This window comes from Ictalurus punctatus, chromosome 5 (assembly GCF_001660625.3).
Source record: "Ictalurus punctatus breed USDA103 chromosome 5, Coco_2.0, whole genome shotgun sequence".
NCBI classification, from domain to species: domain Eukaryota; kingdom Metazoa; phylum Chordata; class Actinopteri; order Siluriformes; family Ictaluridae; genus Ictalurus; species Ictalurus punctatus.
The window spans coordinates 24,645,711-24,668,130 of NC_030420.2; the positions used below are offsets into that span (position 1 = coordinate 24,645,711).

The 22,420-nt window shown below is 39.4% G+C and overlaps 1 protein-coding gene across 1 annotated transcript; it reads left to right on the plus strand.

Annotated features, from left to right (window-relative positions):
- The first annotated feature begins 11,353 nt into the window (after positions 1–11,353).
- Positions 11,354–20,164, plus strand: prdm2a (PR domain containing 2, with ZNF domain a). Its single transcript, XM_017469013.3, has 3 exons — positions 11,354–11,579; positions 12,954–13,055; positions 13,239–20,164. Exons 2-3 carry the CDS (start codon positions 13,037–13,039, stop codon positions 17,858–17,860), a joined length of 4,641 nt encoding a protein of 1,546 aa, XP_017324502.1. The 5' UTR covers positions 11,354–11,579; positions 12,954–13,036; the 3' UTR covers positions 17,861–20,164.
- Positions 20,165–22,420: the final 2,256 nt, after the last annotated feature.

Genomic DNA, 22,420 nt, shown 5'->3' on the forward strand with positions numbered 1-22,420 from the left:
ACAACAGATATTGGGCTAACTTGTTATTATAATGTTATTATGCAGAAGAAATGGATAGTTCATTGATTACTCTATCATCTTGCGATCATAGATTGACTGTGACACCAATTTTTGGGTAGTGTACAAAGTGACAACATTTTCAAAACCAAAATAAAGTGCCTTAGCAAGATGCATTAATGGCATACTGTAGTCTGCACAAGTTTCTGGACTGGTACTGGAAGGATATAACTTTGTATGGATTCGGAATGATCTATCCCTCTAAGAGGCCAAGTGGACCCAGTCTACTCCAGCAAAACGCCTCACACAGCATGACACAGCCAGTGTTTTTCCTTTAATTTTTCACCCATTTGTATATAATACTTGATGAAGGCCTTAATATAGGTCTGAACAACAACAAAAACAACAACAACAAAATCACATACGGCTACACTATGTCTTTCCAACTGCCATTAGCATCATACTCATATTGAAAGAACCTGTTGTTGGAGTATCTAAACTCAGCACAGAAGCTGTAGTGACTCCTGATTGGGGCTTGAAGATGCCAAAAAGACAATTTTCACACTCGGGAGTTAAGAGCTCAGACTCCCTGGAACAGGCTAAACAGGATATCTTGTTGCTCTGCTGACATTATGAATTCAATGAGTGCACTGTATGTTTTAAGGTACCAGTATGTCTAGGTTTGAAAGAGATGCTGTTTTTTTTCTTTCTATTTCCACCAGTACACACAGGGCATGATTATCAGAGAAAAAAAAAAAAGACATTTTCATCAGCGCTGTATGGAGTAGACTGAAAAGTCAATGCCTGATCAAAGTTCCCAGTTGCTACTTAGCAGTGTAGTGTTCATGGGTCATATTGATTTTGGGCAGCTGAGACTGATACATCTATGTTTTTGGAAAACAGTAAAAACCCCTTCTCATGCCCTAATGCTCCTAATAATATGTGCTGAGTTTTATTTATCAATTTTTTTTCCTAATCTTTTTTTTTCTTCTTTTTTTCTCTTTGTTGTCTCAATCTTTCAGTAATTTGCTTTATTTGTGGGTTAAATTACCCAAACATAGTCCGTGTAATATAATATTTTCCTCATTAAGGTCAAGTTATGTATAGCATCATAGAATTGTATATTTCATGCATCTAAATTTATGGGTTCCTTAAAAAAAACTTCCACAACAGTGCCCATTATAGTGATAGCTTGGGAATGATGCAACCCATGCCCAACTCGCCCAAACAGCAAATTGTCAAGAAAGTTCTGCCATATTTGCCCTCACAATGTTGAGGATTGTTTGTCAGCTCTTGTTTGGCTTATACTACCTGATGATTATCCCCTCCATCTGTTTCTATTTACCAGAACCAGAATTAATACCGCTGTATACTTTTTATGCCAGTTCTTTGCTGTTTAGACAGCACTACTGAGTTGTGTTTTTCACTTTTTGTTGGTTACATTATTGTTCATTCTATCCATTCTGGACATTCTGGACATACTTCATGAGAAATGTCGTCGAATATGAGCACATTATTCAGATTGAACATAATAATGTGTTCTAAATGGATACACAACCAGATTTGAATAGGAAGTGCACTATTTATTATTTTTTTTAAAGCTTATCAGAAAGGTTCACATCTGGTTGTGATTTGAAGTGTGTTCTGATCAGTGTTTTTTAACAGATACGAAGATCACAAGACAAAGACCATGTTCATTAACATGAATTTACAAACGATCTTGTTCAGGGTTGCAGTCATTTAAAAATCAGTGAGATTACTTGGGATGGTACCACTTTAAAACCTTGAAGATGGCTTCGGACTGAAATTGATTCGAACAGTTTTGCGACAGTGACTTAGGACTACAGTTGCTGCATAATAGCTTTAGGATTTCAATTGCCACAAAATTGTTTTGCAGTCAAGCCTCCATCAGTGAACAGTTGTTGACTTCACAAAATAGACTTCATGTGAAAACCGTAATGAATTTCCTGGTTACACAAATGCACTTTCTGACCGTGTAGTACACAGTTATAGAAGGGAATTATTTATGATTATGTTATAATTATTTATAATTTGTTGTCACCCAGATGAAGATGGGTTCCCATTTGAGTCTGGTTCTTCTCAAGGTTTCTTAATCATATCATCTCAATGAATTTTCCTTGTAACCGTCAGATCTGGCTTGTTCATTAGGAATAAATTAATAAATGTAAAATTTCTATCCTGAATTTATAAATTCATGCAAATCTCCATTAAAATCACAGTACAAATAAAACTGAATTAAACTGAATTTAAATTAGGCTACTAGTTACATTATATTTTGGGAAACAGAATCAACTAAATGTGTCAGAACCAGTATTCACAGACTACAGAAACTATCAGGGGTGCAGTTTTACATTTACACTCCTAATTTTACACTCCTACATTTACTATTCATTTAATACTTTCACAATTTGTTTGATTAATTTTCAATTTTCCTTGTCATAACGGTCATTTCCATCTCACTTCTTGCTGACCAATAAAAAACCATTTCGTACGGTTACATAATGTCATGTGCTGACCTGTTTAAGAGGGTTTTTTTTTTTTTTTTTAAAAATTCTAAGTGTTCATCTAATGTTGTTTTTCTTGTTTGTTTCAAGAGCACTGTAAGATCTTACCCTGTAAGATTGATGCTTTATAATATCACCCCAGTAAAGCAAATTTTTTCACCTAAGTGCCTCTGGCTTCCCAGTGCTACCCAAGATCACATGTGTGTACGGTCAGGTGTCTGAAAACATGAATGAATTTTGTGGTATATGTTAAAGTACATGCACTTCAATGTAAACTTGATGAAATCTGGTGAAATGGAGAATCTTATATTTGAGTGTCAGGAATGACTGAGTAGTATGTGAATGTGTGTTGTTTTGTGAATCTCTCTCTCTCTTTCTCTCTCTCTCTTGCTGCGTCCAACTTTCACTGTAAGTGCTGCATTGTGAGACCCAGCTGGAACATGTGATTGCCTACATGTGATAACACTGATCATAGACGTCCATTGTCTTGCTACGCGCGCGTGTGTGTGTGTGTGTGTGTGTGTGTGTGTGTGTGTGTGTGTGTATGTGTGTGTTTAAAGTAGCATTGTGTGCCGTGATCTTCACCATCTGTACTCTGGGACATGGCATAGGCCTTTATCATGTCCTGGCAATGTCCTTTGCCCAGCATTGGCAGGCATTAATCTGACAGTGTTAGAAGTACCCATGTCATTGTGGTTTTGCCATGCACCACTTTCCTGTGATGTTGCTTTAGATACATTGAGTGTTGTTGCTAAAATAGGAAGGAAGGAGCAAAAATAGTGCAATCGATTAAGCTTAGCTATGAATTATTGGGAAAGGGGAATGTTTAATTATTTGGGGTCAGGAAGATCTACGTCCTAACGCCATTTGTTCTCACCGCTGCTTCTTCTCCTACATTCATGTATTCTGGCACAGGCCACAGATTTGCAACCCTGGTCCTAGAGTACTCCCTCCTGTCCTGCACAATTTAGTGTTTTCCTTGCTCTAACACACCAACATCAATGCAGGAAGGGTGTTAGTTTGATTATTAAGTGTATTAGGTATCTTGGTAACAAGAAAAACACAAAAATGTTCAGGATAACGGGTACACCAGGACAAAGATTGTGAACCTGTAGCCTAAGCAAAGTTTGTGCATGTGTTTTGGGTTGTAGATTTGGATGGAACACTGAAGGGAGGGGTTGTATATATCTGAATTTTAAAATTCAAACCGGCACAGTGGTGTTGCTGCCTCAAAGCTCCAGGATTCTCGGTTTGATCCTGAGATCGGGTTACTGTCTGTGGAGAGTTTTAAATGTTCTCCGTGTGTCCATGTGAGGTTTCTCCAGTTTTACCGGTTTCCTCCACTTTAAAAAAAAAACATGCCAGTAGGCGGATTGGCTACTCTAAATTGTGTGAATAAGTGTGTGTGTGTGTGTGTGTGTGTGTGTGTGTGTGTGTGTGTGTCTTTTATTGGACTTGTGTCCCATCCAGTGTGTATTTCCGCCTCACACCCAGTATTCCTGAGATATGCTCTGGATCTACAACCCTGACCTGAAGACGAAAGAATAAATTAAGAGTTTCACAACAGTTAGCTTTGCATCATTGCATGTTCAGATAAATGTTTCGATTAAATTTATTTCTCGCTTGTAGGTCTCTTTGCATAAAATTGGAATATGCCAAATAAATAAAGGTTAATGTAAATTCCTGTATACATTTTATTATTTTATATTTGTACACCTCACTGAGGCCCCATAATATCTACTGTTTATCTATCAAATCTAATGTTCCATTAAGTGCTGTTTTTAAATGTTATTGTTTACTATTGTACAAAAATCTTGGCATAAGACAGTCAAATATATAATGTATATGTATAGTATCAGTAAGCTCTGGTTGCCTCGATCTGAAATGGTGTGCTGTGCTTATTACTTACTAAAACCCACTCAAAAGCAGTATACATATTTCCAGTATATTACCCATACGCAGATAATGTACTGTAAAACTGTACTGATGAAGGCGACTGTGTAATGAACTATACATGTCAAGACAATGATAATAATGTGGTATGTTTTTGTACTTTTTGATATTGACCGTAACTAAATAAAAACAACAAAAAATGATATGTGTGCAAACTGTTGCCAAGCAACATCTATTAGCAACAACAATAACAACTAATAGCTTGTTAGTTTGTGAGTTTTTTATTCATTATTTTAGCCATGGCATTTATTTACGAATTAAAACTCGTTAAAAAATGAAAATATTCATTTTTCCTTTAAAAGTTCTTTCATTTTTAACCGCTTTCTTGATCCAGAACATTGTTGACACTATCTTATTGAAGTACTTTTTTCAGTAACGCACCAGATATCTACACTACGCTAGATATGATTATAAAGTGGCAACACTAGTGCACTATATAGTGAAAAGGGTGTGGTTATAAACATACACCTTGTTCTCCTCATGCTTCATCTCCTTAGACTGCTTCTCTTTATTTGTCTTGTTAATGCCCCCTATTCTATATATATTTATAGCTTTTCATGTTCATGTTTGATAATAATATCCCTGAGATTTTGCCTGTGTTTTGGATGCACAGTATGGACTTAACTTTGCCTCTGTTGTGAACCCGGTTTGGTTTTGGACATATGTCTGGTTTTCCTTCTCTTTATAATAAAGAGACTCCGCACATATGTCCTGCCACGTCCCAATTGTTACGACGCAACTGAAATCGTACTCAAATTATGGTGTCTGGGTCCACATATTCTGTGTTCTTTTCTGGTAAAACCACGGCGAACCTGTTATTGTTAGTCACTGAATGTTAGAACTGGCTTAGGTACACTCAATTACACTTGCTATAAACATGACATGACGTGAAACACACCGCAACACTTTATTCACTTTATGGCCTAATGAACAGCACAGGATGTTAGTAATCATCGGTCTGTCTATTTTCCTATCATCCTACACCTAAAATACCGGCCTAGGTTATTGTATAGAGGAAGCATCATGAATGTATCATCAAAGATGCAGTATGACATTCAGGGGTTAAACTGGAATTTAGGAGGTGGAAGAGCACCGTTTATGGGTGCTAACAGTATGAGAACAGCATTGATCAATATACGTGTTATTATATGAAAGTGTCAACATTAATATCAAGGGGGAAAAAAAGGAAAAAAATGTTTATCCTGTGTCCTGTCTGTCCTAAAGGGTCGAATTTAACTAAGTACATTTGGGTGGCTAGAAATGAGATATTCAGTTTGCTCGTCAGTTTTGGCAAAGCACTTACATTTACATGTATTCACTTAGCAGACACTTTTATCGAAAGTGACTTACAAATGAGTAAAAAATTTTTTACAAAGTACATTCAAAAATACTTCTGTGCCATGCAGTGCAATGCACCAGAGTTCAGCTCTGCTTACCACTGACATAAACCACAGGTGAAGAAATTCTTTTCTCTGGAGCCATCCTCTAGAAAAACATTGAATGACATGCAGTACACATAAATGTACAGACGCACACGCGCAAAAAAAACCCCCAAAACAACAAAAACATTCCATATTAATTCAATTCAATTTTATTTATAAATCAGGATATAGATTCAGATCCATACTGATCAAGCCAGAGGTTACAGTAGCAAGGAAAACCTCCACAAAACGACATGATGAAGGAACTTTTAGAGAAACCAGACTCAAAAGGAAACCCATCCTCATTTGGGTGACTTCTGGAACTGCACACTACAAGGTCAAACACTACTAAGTGTGTTAAAATATGTTAAGTGAATATGAATAATGGACAAAGAACCGAACAGTCTTTCTGATTATATTAGTTTAAATACATTACAACAGTTTAATAAGTATGTGCTGTCACACACATGTATGCATGCGTTTAAAAAGACTGACGTGGTCCTGCAAACTACACACACAGTAGTGACAGTAGAATAACACACACACACACACACAGAGTTCACACGATCAGCTGCGTACCACTATACATGTGCTTGTATACATTAATATATAAGAACATCATGGTTGGAACATGCTGTTCACATGCGGTTCACATGTGTGTGTGTGTGTGTGTGTGTGTGTGTGTGTGTGAGAGAGAGAGAGAGAGAGAGAGAGAGAGAGAGAGAGAGCGAGAGTATAGGAGGATGAACAGATGCAGGAGTGTAGGTGCACATTCACCCAGACCACCAAGATGTCACTAGAATTCACAATTGTTGAGGAGAATAGAGCCTTGCTAATTGAAGTCTGTGATATGTACATTGCGCGTGCACATGCGCGCACACACACACACACACACACACAAAAGAGAGAGAGAGCACTATATCTAAACTGGCTGTTTGATGGATTCTGCTTTAGATGTATAGATGTGTTTGTGTATCTGAATGTGTATGTGTATGTGTATGTGAACAATACAGACAGACACACGCACACACACACACACACATACACACACACACACACACACACACACACACACACACACACACACAGAGCATGCACACACAAGTATGTCACTTCCACAATTGGATTTAATTCACACGAGCCAGTGCATGCCAGTATTAAATGCTGTTTCCACAGTCGTTTTGGTCAGCAAGCCTTGTGCCAAGCAGACTCAACACCAGCTATATAATGCTTTCCTACTCTGTGCTGTTCAAAAGCGCATATAATATACATCTATAAAATCTACAAACTGTAACTAACTTATTCGTCAGTGGAAAAATGAAAGAGAGCACATACTTGTTGTAATGGCAAATATGTGTTTATCAGAATGAAGGCATAATCAACGAAAGGGCACTAATGCTGACAGTAGAGCATATTCTACAAGGAACAAAAACACTGCACATATGTCAACAGATGTAAGTTCAAATCTTCAATAACAGATTTACCAAATAAGCCCCTACATTACAGCCTGAAAACATGACCTCACAGTAGAAAAGCAACAAATGAACACCCCCGATATAAATTTCACATGTTCTAATGTTGAATTGTACATGACTCCCCTACATAATAAATAATTAAACTGCTGCTGTGCCAGGCAGATACTTCCTCAACTATGTGTAGAATGTGCTTATCTGTGTACCGCCTAGTACACCATCCTGCATGTATACAGCATAATATACGCATTAACTGCAATATCTGGAAAGTAACTATGATAATCACAGGGTCGTTTATTTATTACTCAATGCCAATATATTGCTAGATATTTGCCTCCTATTTATATTCTATCTGGAAATCTTAAAAAGTGGTGTTCATAAGTCATGTTAAAAAGCCGACACACAGTGCTGTGAAAAAGTATTTTCTTCTGATTTCTTCTGTTTTTGTGTCTACAGTGCCCTCCACTAATATTGGCACCCTTGGTAAATACGAGCAAAGAAGGCTGTGAAAAATTGTCTTTATTGTTTAACCTTTTGATATTCTTTTCAAAAAACACACAAAAATACTCTGCTTTCATGGATATCAAACATTCTTGGATCTACAGTGCTGTGAAAAAGTATTTGCGTATATTTGTGTATATATCTCATACTTAATAGTTTTAGATCTTCAAACAAAATACAACATAAAACAGAGGCAACCCGAGTCAACACACAATACAGTTTTTATTATTATTATTTTTTTATTGAAGCATAAAAAAGTTATCCAACACCTATCACCCATGTGAAAAACTAATTACCCCTTTAACCTTAAAATCTGGTTGTCCTCAAGCCTAGACAGCCCAACCCCAAGCCCTCTGTACGTGCCTGTTTGGATCCTATTGATACTTATATACATTGGCTGAACTAAATATTACAGAAAACTAAAAAAATAGTCTTAGTGACTGATCAACTCTAAATGGCTTACAGTACAGCAAATATTAGTTTTCGATACTAAGGAAGCTGAATAGACTGTAATGGACGTACATGGTGAAATATTTTATTTATTTATTTATTTTTTTAAAAAAGAAAGAAAATAGGGTTTCATGATAAACCTTTAAAGGACTGAAAGAGTGACCTCCAGTGGCCATCTGTAATAATTACAAGAATGAATGAATCACAGAATTCAAATAAGATCCACACCCTTCAATACACCAGCCTCAAATAGCCAATCCCCCATTCCAGGCTCCACCCAGTCACACACACACACACACACACACACACACACACACACACACACACACCATTAACTTTCTCAAGGATTCTTTAAATAGTCAACAGTTGCCGTTATCTTTACAGGTTCTATTTAGAACATTTTCTGAAAAGAGCACCCTCTATTGAGATGGTCCGCCAGAGGGCCAAATCAAAGAATGCTTTAGGGTGATAGATGGTTGATAAACTGGCCAAAACAGTAATCAGCATATCATAATCAACATTAAATTTTTAGATTAATCTGTTATTAACTTATAAAAAGCCACAATTAACCATTCTTTGCACATAACTATGGTTTGAATGCATCGGTCAGCTTTAAAAGTTGATGGGCATTAAACGTAATCATTTAAGCAGTAACAAAACGGACAATTAAAAATTATAGATAATACTAATACATACAGGATTTTTGAAAGTACAAAATTATAAGAATAAATTAACTGATGGCGGTGTGCTGTTGGAGCAGGTATAGCGTTGCAGTCTCACAGCTCCACGGTTGCTAGTTTGTCTGTGCAAAGCTTTGTATGTTCTCTCGGTGTCGTGTAGGTTTCTCCAGGTTCTCCGATTTCATCCTTCCTCCCAAAAACATGTGAGTAGGAGGACTGGCTACGCAAAACTGCCCTAGCTGTGAATGAGTGTTTAAATATGTGAACATGGTGCCTTGTGATGGACTGGTGACTTCCAAGCTTTGCGGTATTATCTGGTCATTACCTGATGAGTTAAATCCGGTTTGACCTACTGAGGTTGTTAATCCACTTATGAGGAATCAGGTATGACCTAAATCTGGTCACTAACTGTTGAGCTGAATCAGGGTTGACCTATTTAATCTGATACTTAACTGATGAGTTAATGGGTGTTTCACCTACTGTCTGCCCGATATAAAGTACATTGTGTGGCTGATGCTGGCAGAAATAAATGCTTGTGAATGAGTTGGTATGCATAATATGTATATTCACAGACCATGGTGTATCTATCTATCTATCTATCTATCTATCTATCTATCTATCTATCTATCTATCTATACAGTATCCCACAAAAGTGAGTACACCCCTCACATTTTTGTAAATATTTGATTCTATCTTTTCATGTGAGAACACTGAAGAAATGACACTTTGCTACAATGTAAAGTAGTGAGTGTACAGCTTGTGTAACAGTGTAAATTTGCTGTCCCCTCAAAATAACTCAACACACAGCCATTAATGTCTAAACCGCTGGCAACAAAAGTGAGTACACCCCTAAGTGAAAATGTCCAAATTGGGCCCAATTAGCCATTTTCCCTGTCCAGTGTCATGTGACTTGTTAGTGTTACAAGGTCTCAGGTGTGAATGGGGAGCAGGTGTGTTAAATTTGTTGTCATCGCTCTCACACTCCCTCATACTGGTCACTGGAAATTCAACATGGCACCTCATGGCAAAGAACTCTCTGAGGATCTGAAAAAAAGAATTGTTGCTCTACATAAAGATGATCTAGCCTATAAGAAGATTGTCAAGACCCTGACGCTGAGCTGCAGCACGGTGGCCAAGACCATACAGCGGTTTAACAGGACAGGTTCCACTCAAAACAGGCCTCGCCATGGTCGACCAAAGAAGTTCAGTGCACATGCTCAGCATCATATCCAGAGGTTGTCTTTGGGATATAGATGTATAAGTGCTGCCAGCATTGCTGCAGAGGTTGAAGGGGTGGGGGGTCAGCCTGTGAGTGCTCAGACCATACGCCGCACACTGCATCAAATTGGTCTGCATGGCTGTCGTCCCAGGAAGAAGCCTCTTCTAAAGATGATGCACAAGAAAGCCCGCAAACAGTTTGCTGAAGACAAGCAGACTAAGGACATGGATTACTGGAACCATGTCCTGTTGTCTGATGAGACCAAGATAAACGTATTTGGTTCAGATGGTGTCAAGCGTGTGTGGCGGCAACCAGGTGAGGAGTACAAAGACAAGTGTGTCTTGCCTAAAGTCAAGCATGGTGGTGGGAGTGTCATGGTCTGGGGCTACATGAGTGTTGCTGGCACTGGGGAGCTACAGTTCATTGAGGGAACCATGAATGCCAACATGTACTGTGACATACTGAAGCCGAGCATGATCCCCTCCCTTCCAGCATGATAACAACCCCAAACACACCTCCAAGACGACCACTGCCTTGCTAAAGAAGCTGAGGGTTAAGGTTATGGACTAAACCCTATTAAGCATCTGTGGGGCATCCTCAAACGGAAGGTGGAGGAGCAAAAGGTCTCTAACATCCACCAGCTCCGTGATGTCGTCATGGAGGAGTGGAAGAGGACTCCAGTGGCAACCTATGAAGCTCTGGTGAACTCCATGCCCAAGAGGGTTAAGGCAGTGCTGGAAAATAATGGAGTTATTTTGAGGGGACAGCAAATTTACACTGTTACACAAGCTGTACACTCACTACTTTACATTGTAGCAAAGTATAATTTCTTCAGTGTTCTCACATGAAAAGATATAATCAAATATTTACAAAAATGTGAGAGGTGTACTCACTTTTGTGAGATACTGTATATATATATATATATATATATATATATATATATATATATATATATATATATATATATATATATATAATATTTGGGCTTGGAGAAACTAACTTGAATAAACTTAAGTTAGAATAACAATTTGCAGTGGTGATATTTGCACTATGACAGTTTTCGATGAGCTGAAAAGGTACTTCCATGCCTTTTCTCAAAGGTCTACAGCTGTACTAAACAGTATGCCCAAAGTACACGCCAGGTGCTTATATAGACACACTCTTTAGTACTGTAGTATGCAGTATAGATCTAGCCTAAGCGCTGTAGGAGAATGAGCGCTCGCGCATGCGCAGTTGGCTGCGTGCGCTGCGTGCTGCAGTGACAGTGTACATCAGCGTTTAGCTTTTAGCCACCGGGCCTCGTACTGCAGCACCGTCCAGGCCAAATCTTGCCCACATGTGTCCAGATACCAACAAAGCCGGTAAGAAACGCACAGGTGTGCAATTCCTAACCTACTATAATGCTATTAATAATAAACAATAAATAGACCAGGCTCGCCCACCGCTGTGAGCTAATGTAGGAAATAACATCTTGTTTATATCACACGACGATGACATTTCGTGACCAGCTGACGCTTTTCCGATCATCATGCGTTATTTTATATAACCACAACTCATAACGTTTGCAGTATTTTCAAGGATTTTGCAGTGCATGAAACAGCAGATAATCCCGCCTGTGTGTGTGTGTGTGAGAGAGAGAGAGAGAGACCATGACCTTCCAGACTGCGGTGCTAGAGCCGCGTTTATTTAAAGGAGCTGTCTGTGTGACACACACACACACTCAACCGCAACATGTGGGCTACACCTGCAGCCAATGAATAAAACCACCCTCTTCTCTGATGAACAACAACAACAACAACATTCACTCGAAATAGCTCGTGCAAGACTGTGGATCATTTATGTTTGCAAGAATATATTTAATGCGCGCGCCGACGCAGTTTGTAAACATATTGCCAATGTCATAGCGTATAAACAAAACCGTAGGCTGATCAGTCAAATTCGCATCCTAATCGGTCTGCACTTGAAATACTGACATCGAGTGTACTATGCGTGCTTGGTACTGGTTCCTGGTCATACTGTCATTGCCTCGTGGTAATATGGCGGTACCGTGTGCTTTATAATCAGTCTGTTTCTGTGCATCAGAGCTAAACAAAGCTTGGTCAGATTGATGAGCAAGCGTCTTTGCACATTGCTCAAATAATACATAATAAAACGCATATTAATTGCTCCCTGAATGCCAACGTGTGCCTACACTGTTTACCACCTTACCCTGCACCACACTCTGCTATAATCTTAATCCGCTGGGTAACATAGTAGGGTTGAAATGAAATATGTCATATCTGCTATCAACAGTTGAGTTTGGCTGGTGGGAGACTGTACAGACCTTCATTTCAATATGGAGCATGAGTATGTTATATACAACCATGCAGGTGGTTACATGAGGCATAAATGATAGATCAGGACAAAAAAAAAAAGGATTTTGTTTCAAAGCGGAAAGCAGGAAAATGTCTAAAGTATGAGGCTTTTGAGGTTTGGAACAAATAAAAGGGTGTGACTATGGATTTGTCAAATCTTGTCAAACCCTGGATGGTAGTTTTTATTAGCATATTAACTACCAAGCACGGACTGGGATAGTGTATTCTGCTGTGTAATGACTCTATATAGGTTACTTTGTTTGTCACTGAGACACATACACACACACACACACACATGCACAAATATATTCTCATACACTGTCTGTGTGAAATATGTGAAGTATAACATGAGATATTAATGATAATTATTCTGTCTCCCAGGTAATAGGAAATATCAATAAAAGCACATAGGAGGTGGAGGAGTAAAACCAAACAGGTGGTTGACAACAGCCAGTGGGGCAGACATGGGTGATTCTGAGAACGGTAAACATTTATATTGATGTTAACAACAATAGAATACCACATAGGAAATTATTTTTTTTTAAATAAAAATCCAAGTGGTACATATAATTGCTGTGTGAAATAAGCTTTATCATGTTCCCAGCATATTAGTTTATTAGAAATTTTAGATAGGAGCTGATTTGCGTTTTTAATCTGTTGCATTAGTGAAGGCAGAGGAGCTGCTCGTTTCGTCAGAGAAGCAGCAGCAGTATGTAATTCTGCACTGCCCCGCTGATAGTCATCAGCATTCTCTGACTGGGGAATCTCCCCCTATACATGACTCACTGAAGGAGAAAGAGAGAGAGCCAGAGGGAGGGACTGATGACATCATGGAGCAGTCTGAGGAGGACCAAAACATCTTTCCAGCACAGAGGACCGGTAAACCAACCATGGAACCAGTACCCTTGCAAACCATTGACTTAATAAATCAAAATATAACCTGTAAGGCGGGTGAGACTGAACTCTTGGAAATGCTCAAACAGGACAATAAATCAGCAGATGCTGACCTGGACCCAGACTATGACCCCAAGATTAACCCTGATGGCAACCATAAGAGTTCATGCATGTTCTTCTGTCAGCACTGTCAAAGACGGTTTACTACCAAGCAAGGCCTGGAACGGCACATGCATGCCTTGTCATCCTGCCACACACAGATATTTAAATGCCGCTACTGCAGAAAGTGCTTCAGTACACAGTTCTGCCGACGTCGACATGAGAGAAGACATAGTAACACCAATAGAAGGGCAGGTGGTCTCATAATTAGCCCTGCTCCACAGGTTGTCGTAGAGACTCAGGGAATGGTCTCTTCACAAGAGGAAGACCAGCTTGCCCTGACTGCCCAGCCAGTCAGCAATTCTCCTGTGCCTGATGTGGAAGGAAGAGGTGACGTGGATGAATTTGGAGAGACTAAATGCTCTTTTGCCTGTAAGTACTGCAAGAAAGCATTTGGAACTCACACCAGCTTGCGAAGGCATGAGCGCAGGATACATGAACGTCGTCTATTGCCCAGAGGAGTCCGTCAGAAAGTTGTAAACTCTCATGAGGTTCAAATTCAGCATTCTGTTGGTCCGCCAGAAACCTCTTCCAATACACAACGCAATGATGCAGTCAGGCAAGAAGAGGAGTATATGGTCGATATTTCCAGCAACATCTCTGAGAACCTCAGCTTCTACATTGATGGGAAAATCATCTCCACCAGTGCTGTCACTAATTGTGAAGTGATGGAGCTGAATTCTGCTGCTGCTGTGATTGGTCTGGATGCCTTTATAGTCAACCCAGCTCAAATTACACAGGCCCTTAAAATAGATTCTAATGACTGCAACATGACCTCTGACCTCAGTGGTCAATCCTCTGGCAAAAGGAGGACATCTACCCCACCTTTACTGCCACAAATTAAAACTGAACTGGAGTCAGAATCTATCTTAACAACACCTTCTGCTGCTTCAGAAGGTACATTGATTGGCACTGTTTTCCCCCGGACATTAGAGACCATTGTTTTACAGAAGGAGAAAACTATTTATCTGTCTCCCAAGCTAAAGCAGCTTCTACAGAACCAGGATAGCAGTAAGTCATCATTTTCTCTGATCAGTGAAGGCCAAAAACTCTGCCCACCTTTATCACTAACACTTTTACCTGCAACAAGTAGCAGGTTTAAGAGAAGGACAACATCCCCTCCTATCTCCCCACAGCAAAGCAGTCCACCAATGCTGAAATCTACTGTTGTACAGGAAACTGATTCTTCTGCACCTAAAGTGCCAAAGATAGACAGTCACTGCACATCTGCTGTTATGAGCTTATCTAAAAATGGAGAAATAGAAACTGTAAATCCAGCTACAAATCATCCAGCTGAAACCATTCAGGAAAGTCTGCTATTGGATTGCTCTGCATCGGGGACTGGTGGCAGGTCATGTAATCAGCAGCCACTAGATCTCTCCAGTGCTGTTGGTAAGAGAGACAGTGAGGTCTTAGCTGACTGTGTTCTGGATCTGAGCATGGGCAAAAAGAGTACAGAGTCTGACTCAACTGGATGTTTAGCCTTCCAGACATCAGTCAGGAGGACTAAACCCAATTCGAGCATGTTGGAGAAAGTATTGCTAAGCCAGTATGCTGTAGTGGATGTTCCTACACCAGCAGATGAACCTGACAATGCTCCTTTAGAAACAGATTTAGCAGCAATGGCTGTGTCTGAGCCAATTCCTGCTAACCCTGAAAGTGTTATGTCTGAGCTGCCTCCACCCTCTCCTCCTGCACTGGATGCAACCCCTCCTCTGCCAAATTCTGCTGCACTGCATACTGCCTCTCCAGCCCAGCCTCTTTCAGCTACTTCAGAGCCCACAGAGATATTACTACCAGCGCAAACATCCATAACCAATCAAGAGCTTCAACCTATCTGCTCCACTGCTCAGTCCTCCAGTACTGCAGCGCTCAACACTCCTGTGGAGCTCTCAGTCGGAAATTCGTTGGCAGCTTTTAATGTGTCTCTTCCCAATTGGCTTAATTCCGCCCCTGGAAGTGTGACCCATGCGCTCATCCCCACAACCCCAGCTCTAAGCTTACAAGGTCCTCAGTATCTTACAGATACATCTGTGTGTGAACTAGCACAAAGGACCTTGGTGATTGATTCCGTCTTGTCACCTGAAACACATCTAATTTCTCCTGTGTTGGTGAACCAGTCAAACATCAGTTCCCTGAGTTTTTCTCCAAATGTGGTTGTTATTGAGTATACTGTTGCACTGGAGTCCTCTAATCCCACCCCTGTTCCCCAAGCTAATGCTGTTCACTCGCTCTTTGATAAAACACCACCAGATCACATTGAAGCACAAGAACTCCAGCCTTCATCTCAACTACAGGCTGCCAACATCGAGCCATCAGTTTCAGAACTGCCAGAGGCTGGCATTGTTGAGGCTCAAGATCAAGTATTGGACACATCCTCTAATGGAGAATCATTAGAGAATTCAGTAGCTGCAGTACTGCCATCACTTGGTCCCAGTGTTTCAGAGAAAGTAGAGACAACAGTGGAGCCTGCAGAAAATTCATCCTCTACTGATCTTCTCAAAGTGGAAACCTCAGACATTACCATACAGCAGAATCTTATGACTGAGGAGCAATTGCCCTTGCCTCCTCTATGCAAGCGCTTTATGTGTAATGCCTGTGATGAGCTCTTCCATTCCATGAAGGGTCTGAGTCAGCATATTGGTGAACACTCAGGCACTTGGCCATATAAGTGTGAATTTTGTGTCCAGCTATTTGAGAGTGACACTGGTTTATTTGAGCACCGATCCAGTTACCATGGCATTGGTAAAATCTATGTCTGCAGAATATGCTCCAAAGAGTTTGCTTTTCTTTGCAACCTAGAGCAACATCATCGAGATCTCCATCCTGGGCAGGAGTGCTCACATACTGAAGTAGAAAATGGTAAGTTAAGACCTGAAAACCATAACTGTCCAGTAAGAGCTGATACTTTTACTACAGCATGTCCTAGAAAAGAAAAACTTAGCCAGTCCTACCAAACAATTCCAAAACCAGAGGCTGACAGTAAATCTGAAAACACTACTGAGGAGTTATACACTACCATCAAGATTATGGCATCTGAAGGTGTCAAACCCAAAGGTACAGATGTGCGGCTTGGCATTAACCAGCATTACCCAAGTTTTAAACCACCTCCATTTCCATATCACAACCGAACACCAGTTGGACCAGTCACCACCACAGCCACTAACTTCACCACTCATAATATCCCACAGACTTTCAGCACTACAGTTCGCTGCACCAAGTGTGGCAGGGGCTTTGACAACATGCCCGAACTACACAAGCACATATTAGCCTGTGCTAATGCTAGCGACAAAAAACGCTACACTCCGAAAAAGAACCCCATTCCACTCAAGCAATTTGCAAAAGTGCAAAATGGAGTTCTGTTGCCTGCTAGAGGAGTCAACCTTAGACAGAATATCTCTCAAAAGCTTGGACAACCAAAAAAGCTCCATTTCCATGAGGCAGAAGCTAAGACAAAGCTGAGCGCTCATAGTAAGAGGAAATCTATGTGGGTACAAAGAGGGAGGCCAGTAGGGCGAAAGAGTTCACAGGAGGAGCTGGTGGTTTATATTTGTCCTCATTGTAGCAGGGAGTTCACTTACCATGCCAGCCTGAAGAAGCATATGGCTTTCAGCTGCCCAATGAAACCGATTTGCAGGAAACCTCCAAAAAGAAAAGGTAGCATTGCACCAACGCAGGAAAACCATGGACGTATCCGCACACGTGTATCAGATGTAATAATGAAACCACAAAGGTTAAATCAAGGACAGAAATCCTTAGCAAAAACACAGACCAATGAGACTGGTTCAGCCAGCAATGTGAATCTACCAGTCAAGGCTCAAATTGGCAAAGGGAAAATTACTGTGCGCAATTATAGGCCTAAAACATCTTATATTCTCTCAGGCTCGGCAGTTCACATAAGTAAAAAAAATAGACTCATTCTGATGGAAGCCACTCAGTCACCATTGGCATCAAAATCTTTAGTAGCAACAGGGAAATCTCAGCTGCAGAGCAATGGGGTACATGGTATGGAGAGGAAAATAAAGCAAAGAGATGTGGAGTTGAAGCCCAGCACAGAGGAGCAGTTCTCTCTGCGATTGAGAGGTCCCGTTACCCGCAGTCTACAGCAGGTTACATCTAATGTCACATCTAATACTAACAAAAAGGCTAACTCAACTAATCCAGCCAAATGTTTAGTCCAGACAGATGATCAGAATGTTGCTGAACATCAAGCAGTTGCAGAGTCAAAGAAATAAAATCAAAAGACAAAAAAAAAAAACGCCAAAAAAGGCATTAATAATGAAACTCTTGATCTTAACCTATGCCAAGGTTATCTGTAAATATTATCCACTGAAGGTTATATGTTTTTTAATAGAAGACTTTAACATTATAAGGAGACCCTGAATGAGAATGGTTGCGAATTAGATTTCTTAACTGAGCTCAAAGTTGCAGTGTCCTTTTAAACTTCTGTTTATAGTGAACTAGCACTACATCTGTGGCATACATACATTCATACATTCATAAATATCGTGAAATAGTTTAAAACCTGTTTTCACGTTCTTAGTCCTTAAATACCCAACACTGCACATTTGAATGTTTTCCTGTCTTATTAACAAACTACATATTACTTTATAGTAAATATGGTGAGAGGAGGAAAGCAATAAAAAGCAGTGTAAAAGTAACTGGACTACAATTGGGAAGCACTATTTTGTGTATTGACAAGGTTCTCATACTGTATATAAAAAAATCCTTGCATATTGGCTATATATAATAATATAATTATTTAAATAAAAAAAAAAGTATATCAAGGCATTACAACGAGATCATTTGCCAAAACAGAAGTTAATCAAGTTTAATTCATGGTCCTATTTGCGTAATGCAAACTCATTCCACTAATTTGGGTTTAAATATTCCTATAAACATGAATATATCTATGAATATGTATGCACTGATAATGAGGGCCTCCAGTAATTTTTCATATAGAATATTGTAGATATATAATGTTCACCTGTCCTCTAATGTCTAATGTTAATCCTAATACCCCTTATCTATATAATACAATTATTTTGTATAGTTTATCCACATCAGCTTTCAAACTGTTTCCATATGTAAAACAATAATATGATCAGTGCAGCTGCTACAGTACTCCTCAGTCTGAAACATCGTCGCGTAGTAAATTAAGTGAAAACAGACCTATATTCAGACACTATTTTGTTTTCTATACGCACTTTATCGCAATCGCTTGTCAGACTGCACTAATTGGCTATTTTTGAAGACATTAGTGAATTACTGAATATTATTTAATGTCAATTCAAACAAGACTATATACTCCTCATTAAGCGGAGTATATTAATTTTGTTAATTATTAGTGTGACATATATCTGATACTTGTTTTCATACATGTAAATGTTGCTGCTAGATTTGATTTGCTGCCCATTTAAAGGTGCACTTCCTAATGGGCAAGAGTGTATGGCATTGTGTTACTAAAAATGAAACTATGAGGAAAAACTGGGTCAACATGCCACTTCTACCACATCACTTTCACACTGTGTTTTATCACTGTAAACAGGCAACGTTTGAGACAGGAAACATGCAGTCTGATCTGAGACTCTTAAGACTATTAAGCACATACGATGAGCTTTGTGTAGCATTTGTTGGGTTATTAATTATATTGGTGTCCTTATATGTCTATGTTAAAAAAAACAAAAAACAATTGTTCTGTGATTTGCACAATCCATGTTTATAAGCCTATAATGTATTGAATTTTGGGAACAGTACTGTCAATACCATTTGTGGGAAAAACCTAAAAGAACAGCCTTAAAGGTTTGTGGTGAGAATGTAGCTTCGCTGAGGCAAGCTGCTTTAATGATAAATTATGTTTTGCTTCAGCACTGAAGGACTGGTGTTAGATTAGATTTGTTAGATTAGGAAATATCACTAACTGTTTTTTGTGTTTTGTTTTTTTTAAGTGATAATGGGTAAATGAACGGTAATAAGGGTTCACGGGTATATGTTTACATTAGGGCCCATCAGATAAAAATGGCCTGCTGATTAGCTGACAAGATTAGCTTTTGTATATAATAAAAGGTTAGTAAAATCAGAGTACATAAGCATGGGCATATGGTCTCAAACTTGAATACAGCTAATTATTAAACAGTAATCTTAATCAGATTGTGGTTTGAGACTTAATCCTTAACTTGCAAACGAAATGACTCGATTCATTTCACAAATGCTAGTTTTAATTTGAAACACATTTTCGCACCTTGTAAATCAGCATATACCATGAATCTGAAATATCTGCTCTCATACTACCAAACTAAAATCACACCACTCATGTACTTAACCTGATGGAGAAGCTGTGAATAAAAAAGGATCTATAAATCCTCATTTACTTGTGATATGTCTGTGGAAACTAATGTTAACATCCAAAGCATGTCTCTGTTTGAGCCACAGTGCTTTTGAAATGCTGTTATGTATGTTGAAATAAACTGCTCTGTGATAAATGCTCAGGAAGACCAGAGTTTGTTTATATGGCATGTTTACTCTTTGTCGACATTCTAGGAGCAAGACATAAGATTAATCAAACAACTGTGATGATAAAATAAAATTTTCATCCGTTTCACTTGTAAAAAAAACCATGACCACCCTTGGCAACATTTCTTAAATGTCTGATGGACGCTGTGAAGGATTTTACATGATGATGATGATTATTATTATTATTTTACCTTTGAAGGATGTTTTTTTTTATACCAGCAGATGGCGTGCTACCTTGCTGTAATATACAGGAGCCGAAACCACTTTCATCCATTTTCTGATGAACATCTGAGCCAACATCACAGTCCTATATCTGGCTTAGTTACACATTTACATTTATTCATATGCTTTTAACCAAAGTGACTTACAGATGAGGCAGAATTCAATCAGAGGTTGATGCTTAAAAGGAGCTCAGAATGATACAAATGATGCAAAGTTAAGATTCCACCATCTGATGAGAACCAAGTGCATGAAAGTTACAGCTGCAACAAAACCACAAGCATTACTGAAGTGATAGCCACAACCATTACACAAACATTAGCCACAATGCAACAAATTATATAACTATGTGAGTCAAAGAAAGCTAACTTGGAATCACAAAAAAAAAATACACAATAATCACAATACTATCGAGTTACATATAGATATGAGGGCTGCACGTCATCAATCATGTCAAAAGGCAGCATAATGGCAAAACAGAACACACCCAGATAGCCGTAAACTAATGCTTAGGGTGTATCTGCATCTATGTTCAAGTGCTCTCAGAGGGGCTTCAAGCACTTTTGATGGTTTTGAAAGATTCTTTTGAGGAAAAAATCTTATCAACACATTATGCAGCAAACTGCAATTTACAAAGTTTGGAGTGGATTTAGTATTGCATTCACATTATTTATTTATTTATTTATTTTAAAGTGATAAATAAATAAAGGTGGCAAAGTGAGGCCATAGCATTGCTACCTCACAGCTCCTGGGCCCCTGGTTCGATCCTAAGCTCGTGTTACGGTTTCTGCAAGTTTGGGCATGTTTAGTCTGTGTCCCTGGGATCTGCAGTTTCCTCCCACCTCCCAAAACCAGCTGGTGGGTGGATTGGCTATGCGAAATTGTTCTGGGTGTTAATGAGTGTGTGAATTTGTGCAAGCATGGTGCCTTGTGATGGGACTGGCATTCCTACAGTGCATTCCCACATCGTGTCCTGGATAAACTCCGGATCCACCATGACCGTGAGCAGGACAAAAGGGTTATTGAAGATGAATGAATGAATTAGCAGCATTTTCTTGCGTTGCCAGTACGTATTGATTCTACCATATCTGGTCAGGCCTAAAGTCTTAATAATTTGATCTAAAAATCTTTTAGAATATGAAATTTCTGGGTTAAGGATGAGCACTGTGTGTCTGAGTATAAATTTGCAGCTGTGAGCTTTGAGCAGGTGCAGATGTTGCATCAAGCTTAATAAAGCATCAATTTGGACATAATTTGTACACTACTGTTAAGGAGTCCAAAATAGCAAGCAATTGGGCACAATACAGCGTGCTTCGTTTAATTGCAAAGGTATTAGAAGCGTGAATTCAGACACGATCTACCGGCCATAAACGGCAGACAGAGCTGATTGGTTGAGGGGACTGGCACCAGTGTTTGATTGATGCACCCTGTCGGGGAGGGGCGGAGTCAGTGACCCGAAGTGCAACGGAAGCCCATGAAATGTGCACAGAAAGTGAATCCAAGCTGGTCGGTCTCTGTGTGTGTGCACTATAAGCCATGCTTTTACAGAGGAACCACAGAGCATGCTTTGCTAATAAACCATGCTATAGAACTCATTTATGTGGTCTTAATTAACTTGTTTTTTTCCATTTAATGAAGCCGTTTTGGTCTAATTTTGAGTTGTTTAAATGGTATAAATCCTGAGAATAAATCCTGGGGAAATCCGTTTGTCTTCTCATTGTTACTGAGGTAACTTAACCTTAAAAAGAGCCAGCTCATTCCGGCTAGCTATTGGCCAAAGGTGACATCATGATCAAAAGCCCCGCCCCCATCCATCCCCGCAACGCGCACAAACACTGCACGCGGACACGCGGCATAAACAAAGCAAGACTCTTTCATGGTGTCGGATCTGCCGCAGAAGACCAGGTGGTTCTGCATTAATTTTCCCCTCCATCATTATCGAGAACACAAACCTAGCAGAGATCTGTAGTCTTTATCTTTATGTTTTTAATGGCGTATATCTGAAAAATTAAGTAGCGCACGCACTTCACAAAAGGCGCTGTAATGTGTTACTGTAATGAAGC